Source organism: Girardinichthys multiradiatus, chromosome 7, assembly GCF_021462225.1.
Source record: "Girardinichthys multiradiatus isolate DD_20200921_A chromosome 7, DD_fGirMul_XY1, whole genome shotgun sequence".
Classification (NCBI taxonomy): Eukaryota; Metazoa; Chordata; class Actinopteri; order Cyprinodontiformes; family Goodeidae; genus Girardinichthys; species Girardinichthys multiradiatus.
This window is the reverse complement of record NC_061800.1, coordinates 5498183-5511083: the sequence shown is the minus strand read 5'-3', so window position 1 is coordinate 5511083 and position 12901 is coordinate 5498183. Positions and strand designations below refer to the sequence as shown.

At 39.2% G+C, this 12901-nt stretch overlaps 1 protein-coding gene across 1 annotated transcript in view; it reads left to right on the top strand.

Annotated features, from left to right (window-relative positions):
• plcl1 (phospholipase C like 1) overlaps positions 1–12901 on the top strand; it is a 152990-nt gene that overhangs the window by 103239 nt on the left and 36850 nt on the right. The window contains exons 3-5 of the mRNA XM_047371494.1: positions 3713–4000; positions 4089–4373; positions 7959–8350. Of these exons, the coding sequence (XP_047227450.1) occupies positions 3713–4000; positions 4089–4373; positions 7959–8350 (965 nt within the window). The remainder of the gene's footprint in view (positions 1–3712; positions 4001–4088; positions 4374–7958; positions 8351–12901) is intronic.

The following is a 12901-nucleotide window of genomic DNA, read 5'->3' as shown; positions in this document are numbered from 1 at the left end:
TTGAATAGTTTATTTATATGGTGCCAAGGCACTTTACAAAGTTGGTTCAATCAAATCATACAGATTCTAAGTCGAGTACATGCATTCCAATTGATCCCTATTATCAAACAGTGCAGTTGGATTCAGTTTATTATTCATATTGGTAAAAGCTTTTCAATCTAGCATGTAGCTTCTAGAAAGAGAAAAAACAGAGAGAGAACATATAGTTAAAAGCTGAAATAACAGCAAATAACGCAAAATTGGAGAGTAGTATGAGAATGTAGCAGGGAGAGAAAAAGTGGTCATTATGTCCTCCAGCAGCCTAAGCCTATAGCAGCATAACTACAGAGATAGCTCAGGATAACCTAAGCCACTCTAACTATAAGCTTTATCAAAAAGGAAAGTTTTAAGCCTAGCCTTAAAAGTAGACAGGGTGTCTGCCTCATGGACTAAAACTGGGAGCTGCTTCCACAGGAGAGGAGCCTGATAACTAAATCTGCCTCCCATTCTACTTCTAGAGACTCTAGGAATCACCAGTAAACTTGCAGTCTGAGAACAAAGTGCTCTATTAGGAACATATGGAACCATCAGATCTCTGATGTATGATGGAGCTAGATCATTAAGGGTTTACAGGTCCTTCTCAAAATATTAGCATATTGTGATAAAGTTCATTATTTTCCATAATGTAATGATGAAAATTTAACATTCATATATTTCAGATTCATTGCACACTAACTGAAATATTTCAGGTATTTTATTGTCTTAATACGGATGATTTTGGCATACAGCTCATGAAAACCCAAAATTCCTGTCTCACAAAATTAGCATATTTCATCCGACCAATAAAAGAAAAGTGTTTTTAATACAAAAAACGTCAACCTTCAAATAATCATGTACAGTTATGCACTCAATACTTGGTCGGGAATCCTTTTGCAGAAATGACTGCTTCAATGCGGCGTGGCATGGAGGCAATCAGCCTGTGGCACTGCTGAGGTCTTATGGAGGCCCAGGATGCTTCGATAGCGGCCTTTAGCTCATCCAGAGTGTTGGGTCTTGAGTCTCTCAATGTTCTCTTCACAATATCCCACAGATTCTCTATGGGGTTCAGGTCAGGAGAGTTGGCAGGCCAAGTGAGCACAGTGATACCATGGTCAGTAAACCATTTACCAGTGGTTTTGGCACTGTGAGCAGGTGCCAGGTCGTGCTGAAAAATTAAATCTTCATCTCCATAAATCTTTTCAGCAGATGGAAGCATGAAGTGCTCCAAAATCTCCTGATAGCTAGCTGCATTGACCCTGCCCTTGATAAAACACAGTGGACCAACACCAGCAGCTGACACGGCACCCCAGACCATCACTGACTGTGGGTACTTGACACTGGACTTCTGGTATTTTGGCATTTCCTTCTCCCCAGTCTTCCTCCAGACTCTGGCACCTTGATTTCCAAATGACATGCAGAATTTGCTTTCATCCGAAAACAGTACTTTGGACCACTGAGCAACAGTCCAGTGCTGCTTCTCTGTAGCCCAGGTCAGGCGCTTCTGCCGCTGTTTCTGGTTCAAAAGTGGCTTGACCTGGGGAATGCGGCACCTGTAGCCCATTTCCTGCACACGCCTGTGCACGGTGACTCTGGATGTTTCCACTCCAGACTCAGTCCACTGCTTCCGCAGGTCCCCCAAGGTCTGGAATCGGCCCTTCTCCACAATCTTCCTCAGGGTCCGGTCACCTCTTCTCGTTGTGCAGCGTTTTCTGCCACACTTTTTCCTTCCCACAGACTTCCCACTGAGGTACCTTGATACAGCACTCTGGGAACAGCCTATTCGTTCAGAAATGTCTTTATGTGTCTTACCCTCTTGCTTGAGGGTGTCAATAGTGGCCTTCTGGACAGCAGTCAGGTCGGCAGTCTTACCCATGATTGGGGTTTTGAGTGATGAACCAGGCTGGGAGTTTTAAAGGCCTCAGGAATCTTTTGCAGGTGTTTAGAGTTAACTCGTTGATTCAGATGATTAGGTTCATAGCTCGTTTAGAGACCCTTTTAATGATATGCTAATTTTGTGAGATAGGAATTTTGGGTTTTCATGAGCTGTATGCCAAAATCATCCATATTAAGACAATAAAAGACCTGAAATATTTCAGTTAGTGTGCAATGAATCTAAAATATATGAATGTTAAATTTTCATCATGACATTATGGAAAATAATGAACTTTATCACAATATGCTAATATTTTGAGAAGGACCTGTATATGTGAGAAGGAGAATTTTAAATTCTATTCTGGATTTAACAGCGGGCAAATGAAGGGAAGCTAAAATAGGAGAAAAATTATCTATCTTTTTAATTTTCATCAGAACTATTGCTGCAGCATTTTGGATCAGCTGAAGGCTTTTAATTGCATTTTGTGGACATCCTGATTGTAAAGAATTACAATAGTCCAGCCTTGAAGTAACAAATGCATGGAGTCACTCCTGGACAGGATATTTCTAATTTTGGCAATGTTCCGGAGGTGAAAGAAGGAAATCCTAGAAACCTGTTTAATATGGGATTTAAATGGCATGTCCTGGTCAAAAATAACACCAAGGTTTTTTACTTTATTACTGGAGGCCAATTTAATGCCGTCCAGGTTAATTAGACAAGCAGTTTTCCTTTTTCACAAAGATCTGTCTTGTCCAAATTTAGAAGCAGAAAATTTAGGTCATCTTGAATTTTATGTCTTCAAGACATTTAAATGGTTGGGCTCATCAGGGTTTATGGATAAATAAAGTTAAGTATCATGGAAATTTATCCCATGCTGCCTGATAATTTTACCTATATTGGAAGCATATAAATAGTACAAAATAAAATTAACTAAGCACTGACCCCTGTGGTACTCCACAATTAACCCTGGAGTTTGAGGATGGTTTATCATTTACATGAACAAACTGGAATCTGTTAGACAAATAGGATTTAAACCAGCCTAGTGCTGTTCACTCTATCTGTACAATCCTGTAATTGGCTACAAAAACTCTGTGAAAAGGTGATAAGAGTTTTTGTCCTTATTTGGTAGTCGAAAAAATCTAAAAACATTTTTTCTTAGGGATGCAGGATGATTTCACTAACAGTACATGGCCATTGAATTGGGCCTTGTACATGAACCTTCTTGTATAAGCTGAAACACTTAAAAAGGATGAGGAAGTTTGCAAACCTATTGAGGAATTACAAGAAACGTCTTACCCCTGTGCTTGCCAATAAAGGTTTCTCCACAAATGCTAAGCCATGTTTTGCTTGGACATCAAATACCTATTTAAATTATACAAATGCAAGCTTTTAGTTTAAAGCTTTTCAAAAGATAAGGTAATGATATATGTAACAATGCCAAATTTTGACAAAGACTGCCAGGATATGAAAATGAAGGAAGATGTCCTTTAAAGTGTTCAAAGCTCTGGATTCAATAAGTCCATTACAAGTTTGTGTAGACCACTAAGGCTGTCATCATTCAACTAAAGAGCTGATGAAGGCCATTCTTTCCGGCAGAAGCGCAAGCAAGCTGTTGGCTTCCCAATAAATTATTTTACAATGTTGAACATGTTTTATTCGAACAAAAAAAATAATCCGCATTAGATTTTTGAGAAGCCTCAATATATCTTTTAAGCAACTTCTTCGTATTTGCTTTAGCAATCCAGAATCCTTACTAAGCTGAAGTAGCACATGTTTCTACTTTGACTCTTAGTCCAAGTTGTGCCTGACTTTTTGTCACAGGTAAGCAGTGCAGCTGACTGCTTAGCTTTCATGCAAGGTGGGTGTGAGCTGAAGAAGATTCGACCCAACTCCAGGGTGTACTGTCGTTTCTACACCTTGGACGCAGACCTGAGCTGCCTTCGCTGGGAGCCATCCAAGAAGGATGCAGACAGGGCTAGACTGGACGTCTCCAGCATTAGAGAGGTCCGCACTGGGAAGAGTACAGAGACTTTTCTTCATAATGGTCCTCTGCTTGAACACCTGGCTGAGGAAGCAGCCTTCTCCATCATACATGGTGATGAGTACCAGGTAACAGGCCCACCTTATAGAAAATGCAGCAATGCAGCAAAAACATCACATTTTTTTAACAGTCCCCTTTTTCCACCGCTGTCTGCAGTCTCTAGACCTGGTGGCATTGTCGGCTGATGTTGCCAACATCTGGGTGACAGGCTTGCGGTACCTTCTTGCCCATCCTTCATTCATTGGAGGGGCTGGAGGAGTAGGAGGAGGGCCGAGTGATGGAGGCAGTTTAGCGGTGGAAGGCAGCTTGGGAAGCAAGATGAGGAGCGAATGGCTGACAGCAGAGTTTGCACAGGTTGATGAAGATGGCTATGGGATTGTATCAGAGGATGTGGCGGTCGCCACAGTCTGCAAACTGTGCCCTGGCATCAAGGAGGCCAAGGTAAGACACCAGTTAAAATCCTACATGTTTTCTGAATTTGCTCTACGTAAGTTCATTTTTCATCCGTAAAATGATGTCACAGTTTTTTAAAACGGGTTTACCCTTTGGGTCTGAATTTTGAAAAGGAAGCAGAAGTAATTTCTCTAATCTATAATTTTGCCAAAGCTGAATGTGAAACAATTACGATGAGAATCATCTCATCAAAGAGTGAAGCCATGGATCTCAACTGGAACAAATGTAGAATTCTTCTAAAGTGTTGCAGTGAGACTGTGGCTCATGCAGAGTAGTTCAGGCATTTTGGGGTCTTGCTTACCAGGGGTGGCAGGATAAACTGGATTGAAACATCAGGACTTAATTTGCTGTAATGAGCCTTTTTGCTCCAGTCTGCTGAGGTAAAGAAGGAAATGCGAAGTTCTTGAATTACGTTTGAAACCTCATCTATAGTCATAAGATATTGATAAGGACCAATAGAACAGGATCTCAGATATCAGCAGTTAAAGTGAGCTTCCTTAAGGACAGGGTGAGTTGGGGAGATTGGAAGGGTCTGTCTGAGTTTCCATTCAAGTGCTGTCATCTCTACAACCTGATCTGGGCCAAGCAGGAGGCACTGGAAAAATTATCCATGGTTTAATTATTTTTGAATGTGTTCTGAGCAATGAGCACTTCTTTGGATTGGAAGCATGAGTAGTGTTTTAAATTTTTCTAGATTAGGGGTGTTCTAAAAAAGTCTTATCACAATATCTTTTTCCCTTTTTCCCAATACCAACGATTTGAATTTGGTTGTGACCCCCAAATCACTAAAAATGCTTTAGCCTGGTGGTCCATTTGTGGTTCGATGCGGCCCCTTCTTTCAAGATCACTGCCTTTTCATATCATCGGCAGCCAAGGGCGTAACTTTGGGCCTAGCGTTGAGGGTTAAGCTCTCAACCTGGTTGTTTATTTAATGAATCATTTACTTTTGTAAAAGGACTAATTTCATGTACCTGTTTTAGAAATTCATTCAAATGCTTTTAATGTGATTTTACTTTCCTTTGTATTTACTCTGCAGTTTTTCTGTTCCACATCAGTAAAGCAGAACCAAATATTTAACATTTTTAGAGCACCTTCATATTCATGAATGCTGCATTGTATTGTTTCGGGGGTCTGGAGTGGATTAATTGTATTTCAGTTAATTTCAATGAGGAGAATGGATTCCACATATGAATAATTCCAGTTAAGAACTTCATCTTGGAATAAATTAACTTATAAAACAGAGGAACCACCGGGGGTGTTTTTAGGGTTTGAACCATTTGGGCCTTTAGCCCAGGCACTAAATAGTTTAATTTTCATCAGATGGCAGCCCAGTTTATAAGTCACTTAAAGTAACACAAGACATGCTGTACCAGCTCTCTGCCTTGGCTGGGTTTTCACTGAATGTAAATTATTATGAATCAAACAAAAAAGCTTCACAATAATTTGACTTGGTTTAATTTTTTGTTAGTAGTTTAAGTGAAGGATGAAGAGAAACAGTTTACAACTGATGAACAAAACATTTGCTGAAGCAGATAATGACACATTTAGAAAAAACTTTCTGCTCAGTCCATCGAACTAAAGTTGTTTATAAAGTCAGAGAAACTGTTTACTGTAGCTCAAATAATTGTGCTTATTTTCTCATCTATGTACATGACTTTTTAAAATTTTACTTTCACTCTCTCTCACACCCCTGAGACTCCAATGTCATAATTTCTTATATTTCTAAAAAGAAAGTTGGTATAAAATTGATTTTCTTATATTTTAATGGACCCTAAAACACATTTATTTATTTTAATTATGCTGTGAGCTATCCCAACATTTCATTAAAATATGTTCCTTCTGTCATGAACCTGTTTACTGCCATCTTTCCATCCCTTCATTCCACTTAGTCTGTTGTTCTCCACTGAGCATGTGAGCCATTAGTTTCATACTTTACTATTAAACATTTTCTGTTGAGAAAAAGGTGTTTAAAATAGGATGTGGAGACTCACCCAGGACCTTTCTTGGACTCTTGTCTTTTGTCCTGTTATCAGTACTAATATTAGTTATTAATAAATGAATACATAAAGTGGTATGTATGTATTACATTGAGTAAAACAATTTCCTTGTTTAATGAGTTTAGTTTATGTAATACTACATATTACATGTATTATTCAAAAAATAAAATGGTTAACAAATTAATGATCCATCTGTGATTAACTATGATTTATTTCTCATTATTTCTGCACCTTTAAACAACCCAGAGCTGTATATTTAGGATCAGAAGACATGAAGGAGAAGAGGGAGGCTTACTTTTGGCACCAGGAGATGTTTTCTTGTTTCTTTTGAGCAACACCTGTTTCTGTCTATACGTAGAACTGGACTAAAGGACCAGCTGCAGCCATGAGATGCAATGTGGTGATCTGAAGGACCTTTTAATGTGTTTAGTAACTTTGAGATTAAATGCTTTTATTTTGACTAAGGTAAAGGATCAGATATTTTTCACATCATGATGCAGATCCAGCTAGAAGCTCACAGAGAGGGTTCCTACTGTTTTCTATCACTGCCAGGTCATTTAATATCACCTGTAGATCAGGTTAAAGTCTCTCATCATGACCCTGATGATGCTCATTAGTGAACCTCCACCTCATGTCTTGCTGGGTGAATCAGTGATTAGTGCCAGATTTAACGCTAACTTCAGCTTGGGTTAAGCCACTCTGGTTCCAACTGGTTACTGGACAAACACACCCACCAGGCTCCCGCTCTCTGGTTGGCTCTGCGGCTGCTCTGAAATCAGTCGTTTCCCCTATTGTAGTCCTGTTTGATGCCCTTAGTGTAACTTTTTGGGTAATTAATGAGGTAGGCCGACGCTCCTGGACCGAACAGCCGTTCTGGATTTCTCCAGAATGGACAAATTGCCAGTCCGCCTGAGCCTGTGCATGTAGTTGCGCAGTCAAAGTTCCATGTGTGCGCAAATAACCACTTTTTGTCTTCTTTTCCTTTAGGCCCATTGTCAGGTTGGGTACAGCGGGCAGTGATTATATGGAACACAATACAAACAAATCTGATTGTTTTTAAATAAAAATGTAAAGTTTGTCATTTTGGGGCTTAATGCATCGTTTGAACAGACATAAACTCCTAAATGTCTTTTTTCGTGAGATTAGGAGCTGTTCTGAAAACATCTGGAGCTTCAGCCCCAGGGGTCCCGAAGACAGGTCTAACAAAGCACCTGGGTACCGATGTAGTCTACATGCAGCCTACATGCTGAATCAAAAGTACAGCAAACTGTTTATGCTTGGTGGAGAAAGCGGTTTTAGATGGGGGGGTGGGTTACATTACCAGATGATGATGTTATTTTGCTGGCAAATGAAAATAAAAGAAAATCAACAAGTTATTCATGCAGGATATATTTTTGGATGGTCCTTATTGAAAACCGAAAGTTGGCTGAAACCTCATTCATTGTTTTGAACAAGTAAGGCACAGGTTTGGCTCAGCAGTCATATAAATGAGTATTCTGTTGCTTACATTTAATTAACCATCCACCTCGAATCATAGTTTCCTATCTGTCATCCAGTTTGTCTTTGCTTTCCACAGGTCCGCCTACGATTTAAGGAGATCCAGCGCAGCAAGGAGAAGCTCACCTCCCATGTGACACGGGAGGAATTTCAGGAGGCCTACTGTGAGCTTTGCACCCGACCTGACGTTTATTTCCTGCTGGTTCAACTGTCCCAGGACCGTGAGTGCCTGGACCCTCAGGACCTCCGCCTCTTCTTAGAGACGGAGCAAGGATTGTCTTTGGCTACAACCGAGGGCTGCTGGGAGCTCCTGAAGCGCTACGAGCCCTCAGCCCACGGCAGAGAGAGGGGACTGCTTGGCTTGGATGGATTCGCTCAGTACCTGCAGTCACCCGAGTGTCAGGTGCTCGACCCGGAGCACCTGGGGGTTTGCCAGGACATGAATCTGCCACTGTCCCATTATTACATCAGGTTTGAAGTTCTCTTTTCCTCAAATAATTAAAATCCTGAAAGAGAACTCTAGGAAGAACAGACAGATGAAAGTTTGGAATTATTATTCAGAAACATTGACTTTTTCAGCTAATCCACCCACAACAGTGCCCTGCAAAACTATTCCTACCTCCTGAACCTTTTTCACTTTTTGCCACATTATGATCACAAACTTAAATGTATTTTATCAGGATTTTATGTGAAACCTTATAAATGTTTCCTGTGTCTTCTACATGGCTTGTGCTGAACTTTAATTATACCTTTTGTCCTTTTGTCTTTCATGACTTTTTTTCTTGCCACTTCTTGTTGAAGGTCAGATTTGTGGAGATTAAAACTAATAGCTGTCCTGTTAACTAATACTCTAGCCTGAGCTGTGGATCTCTGCAGCTCTTCCAGAGTTACAACAGACCTCTTATCTGCTTCTCTAAATTAATGTTCTCCTTGCCTGGCCTGACTGTTAGGTCAGGGGGCTGCACTGTGCGGCACTGTAGTGGCATGTGATTCTTTAGAACCTCTGCTGTGACTCTTAATAACTTTGGTCAAAAATGCTAAAGATTTAAGCAGAGTTTTAAAATTGAAAAAATAACATTTCTACAATAATGACTCTAAAAGTGTAAGGAATATTACTTTTTCTGAAATGTTTTGTCAGTAGGTTAAAAAATACTTATTTGTTTTGGAAGCTTATGGATTTTATTTAGTGTTTCACATTAAAGGGGGCTGAACACATGTCAACATATCCACAATGTTATGTTGGTCTATTATATAAAATCCCAATCAATTATATTAAAGTCTGTAGTTGTAACATGACAGAATCTAATAAAGTTTAGGGGTAAGATTAATTTGGCATGTGAACAGCAGCTGCTACATACAGTAACTAAAGATGAACAGTAAAATCAGCTCACAATGCTCTCAAGGTCTTCAGCTGTGTCTGTATTACAGGGTTTACTAATTAGAAATCCAAACGTCTATGTAATTTAGGGGGTTAATGCAGTGCAAACACCAAGTAGTCTGAACACATGCACACAGCTGGATTCGAGGTTAGTAATGAATGCATTTGTAAACCCACATATGGGATTGTTTTCACGTTTCAGAACCGTGCTCACGTTGTTATCTAAATGTGTACGGATCACCTGTTTCACACAGATCATGTTACACTTCAACGGGAATTTTACTGATCAATGCATCCATGCTACATTTCACTGCAGGCAGATATCTGCTTTTACTTGACCCATAAAATGTTTTTTTAGATATACAAACATCACATAAGCACGTATTTCTCTGTTGTACTCTTCCAAAGTATCCACACATGACTTTGCATTGAGTTCATTCAGTGGCTGCTTTCTACGTATTTGCCAGATGGTTCTGTTTACTCACTGCTGTGTGCAACCCACCCCTAAATCCAACATTTAAAACCAATATACCCGTAAAACTACTGTCTGGACTTATGTAGTCTTTTTATAGGACAGCCTCCAAGCAGGACACTTGAGGAAATGTAACGTAAGAGTGTGATAGAGATGTTTAGGGAGCAAGGTGTTCCGTGACTGGATTGTTTTTCTAAATACTCAAAAGTAGCACACCTGTGCTTTTAAAGGATCCAAAAGAAATGTAAGCCAGACTGGCTGGGGTTCAGAGAGATTAGGGTTTGCTGAGCCAGAAAACTTGACATTATACAACCATGGGTAACCTGTGGATGTCAAGGAGAAGGGTAGTGACATGTTCCCTTTCTGGTGAATAAAACCCTAGAGAAAGTGCAGCCTATTGGATGACCTGTAGGGTTTTACTGTGCATCCTAGGAAAAGTGAAAAAACACTGTAGTCATCAAGAGAAGCAACCATGTTTAATACTAAAATCTTGGTGCCTTACTGAGTAACAGCACTCTGTAAAATACTTTATACCCGCTGAACTTTTTCACATTTTTAAATAGTTTTCAAAATTTCACACAAGCAAATATCCAAAAAGTGTGATGTGTATTTATTTATCCCTCTTTACTCTGATACCCCTAAATAAAATACAGTGGAACCTATTGCCTATAGAAGTCACACAATGATTAAATAGAAATCACAATTAAAATTTTTAGGCCACATGCAAAACTTTATGGCAGAGAACTCTCTGCATATTAACCTGAACGCATCATTTACACAGTGAATCATGGTGGTGGTGGCATCATGCTGTGGGGGTGCTTTTCTTTATCAGCCCTGGAGGAAAACTTGTTAATGGTTCCAAAAGAATTGGGACTGGGGCAGATCTTCACCTTTCACCCAGGCAGCAACACTAAACATACGGTCTGAGCTGTAATTGAGTGTTTTAGACCAAAGCATATTCACATGTTAGAATAGACCAATTAAAGTACAGACCTAAATCCAATTAGGAATTTAGGGCAAAACTTTACAACTGATTTTGACAGGCACTTTCCATTCAGTCTGAATTAAGCTGAGCTATTTTGCAAGGAAGAATAGGCAGAAATTTCAACGTTTAGAAGTGCAGAGCTAGTAGGACCTGCATCTGTAACTGCAGAGATCAGTTGTTCTGCAAAGTATCTGAAGGGCTGAATACAAATGTACTTTCGGAATTTTTAGTTTAAAAAAACCCCACGAAAACTGTATACCATAATTATTGCACTTTACAAATCCGCACTACTTTGCATTGGTCTGTCACATAATATCCAAATAAAATACATTGATATTTGTAGTTAGTAATGTGACACAGGTGGAAAAGTTGAAGGGGTAGGAATACTTTTGCAAGGCAAGTTGATATATACTTGAAGATTTGTCTTCAGTTTTCAAGTGCAAAGAGCAATCAGACACAGCACGGTCAGAGAAAACAAAGTACTTACAAAGTACAAAGTGCTTGTCTGTCTTCACGGTGGTCATATTGATACGTAGAGGGAAGATGACTATAGCCTTGGTAAGTACAAAGTTTGCAATGATGAAGATCAGACAGCATCACATTCAGACTTATCTATGGGGATGCAGTAGGTTGTAGGATATGTTTCCCTTTTGAACCGGAAAAAAATCCTTAATTAAATCAAGCCTGACTGACTTGGATCAGGAATGCTAATCTGTGTGTCGGGAAATCTGAATGCTTTTTGAGGATGAAAAATAGTGAGGATAACTTGGTCCATGATTTTCAAACTGTGATGCAAGTACTACTGGTGGCATGTTGGCTGTCTTTGGTGGTACTCAGCAGAAATGTTGGTATATAAATATTAACAATGAAATAATGTATCTGGAGCAACCATCGGCATGGGGAACAAGCATTGGTAGCTAATAATGGTGTATTTCATTTACCTTTTAGGTTGGACCTGTGAAAACCCGGCTTAACCATGTTCCAATTCCAAATTTGAAAACCTGTGATATTTGGAAATTAGCATGTTCAGTGACCAGGGTAATTACTGTTAGCAATACAAGCTACTAACAATACATTTTCTATATTTTGTTCTTTCAAATTAGCAACATGTTAACTGGTGGAGGCTGTAATAATATGAATTACTGTAAAATTGTCAGAAGAACAAATAAAGTATTTTAATCAATATTGCTGAGTAGAAATCATGTGGTCTTAACAGCAAACACCTAAAAAGGTTTTGTTAAATTCCAACCAAGTTTTTAAATGTACTTAATCAACTGAATTATTTCATTTCCAACTAAGATACATTTGCTCATTCTAATCTATTTGTTACCAAAAAACAGTACATTTGTTAGAATTTATTGATTAGATATACAAACTACTATGCTTGATGTAAAAGTAAGTAATTTGAATATTTAATACACTCTAAAATTCCAGTTTATAGCACAACCTCAGAGGGCTCATACTGCTAACTTCTCCAACCTAAAACTTCCAAAGTAAACAGTCAGTCAGTCATTTTCTACCACTTATTCCATAGTGGGAAAGACCCCCGGTTGGGAATTGAACCCAGGACCTTCTTGCTGCAAGGCAACAGTGCTACCAACTGTGCCACCGTGCAGCCCCAAAAAAAAACAATGAAGTAAAATTAGAAAGCATAAATAAATCATATTATTAGATCAACCATGCAATATTAAAGTATAAAAAAAAAACATTGTTGAACTGACAGCAGAGTTTGCACAGGTTGATGAAGTCATGTTGAACTACTGTTTTAAAACATTTGTTTTTGACAATGTAAAAGTCATGAGTTCATAGAGATTCGCACCCACGGCTCAAAACTTAATTGAAGCACCTTTGGCTGCAGTCAACAAACTTAGAATACCTGTTTTGGACTATTTTCTCCCATTGTTCTCTGCAGATCATCTTAAGCTGTCGGGTTAAAGGAGCAAAGTTTTCTCATTTTTAAAGTGTTTCCAGAAATGTCCTGTTGTATTCTGACTGGGAGGTTCATAGACTGCTTCTGACACCTATCTTTGATTGATATCCTTGATGATTTGTTACCTTAGGCTGATCATGGAGCACTCTGGAGCTGGTTTTCTGAAATTTCTATATATGGCTGCTATCATCTTACCCTCTGTGCAGGCAGGTCACCCTGTTCCTGCCACATCCTCACAGCACAATGATGTCACTACC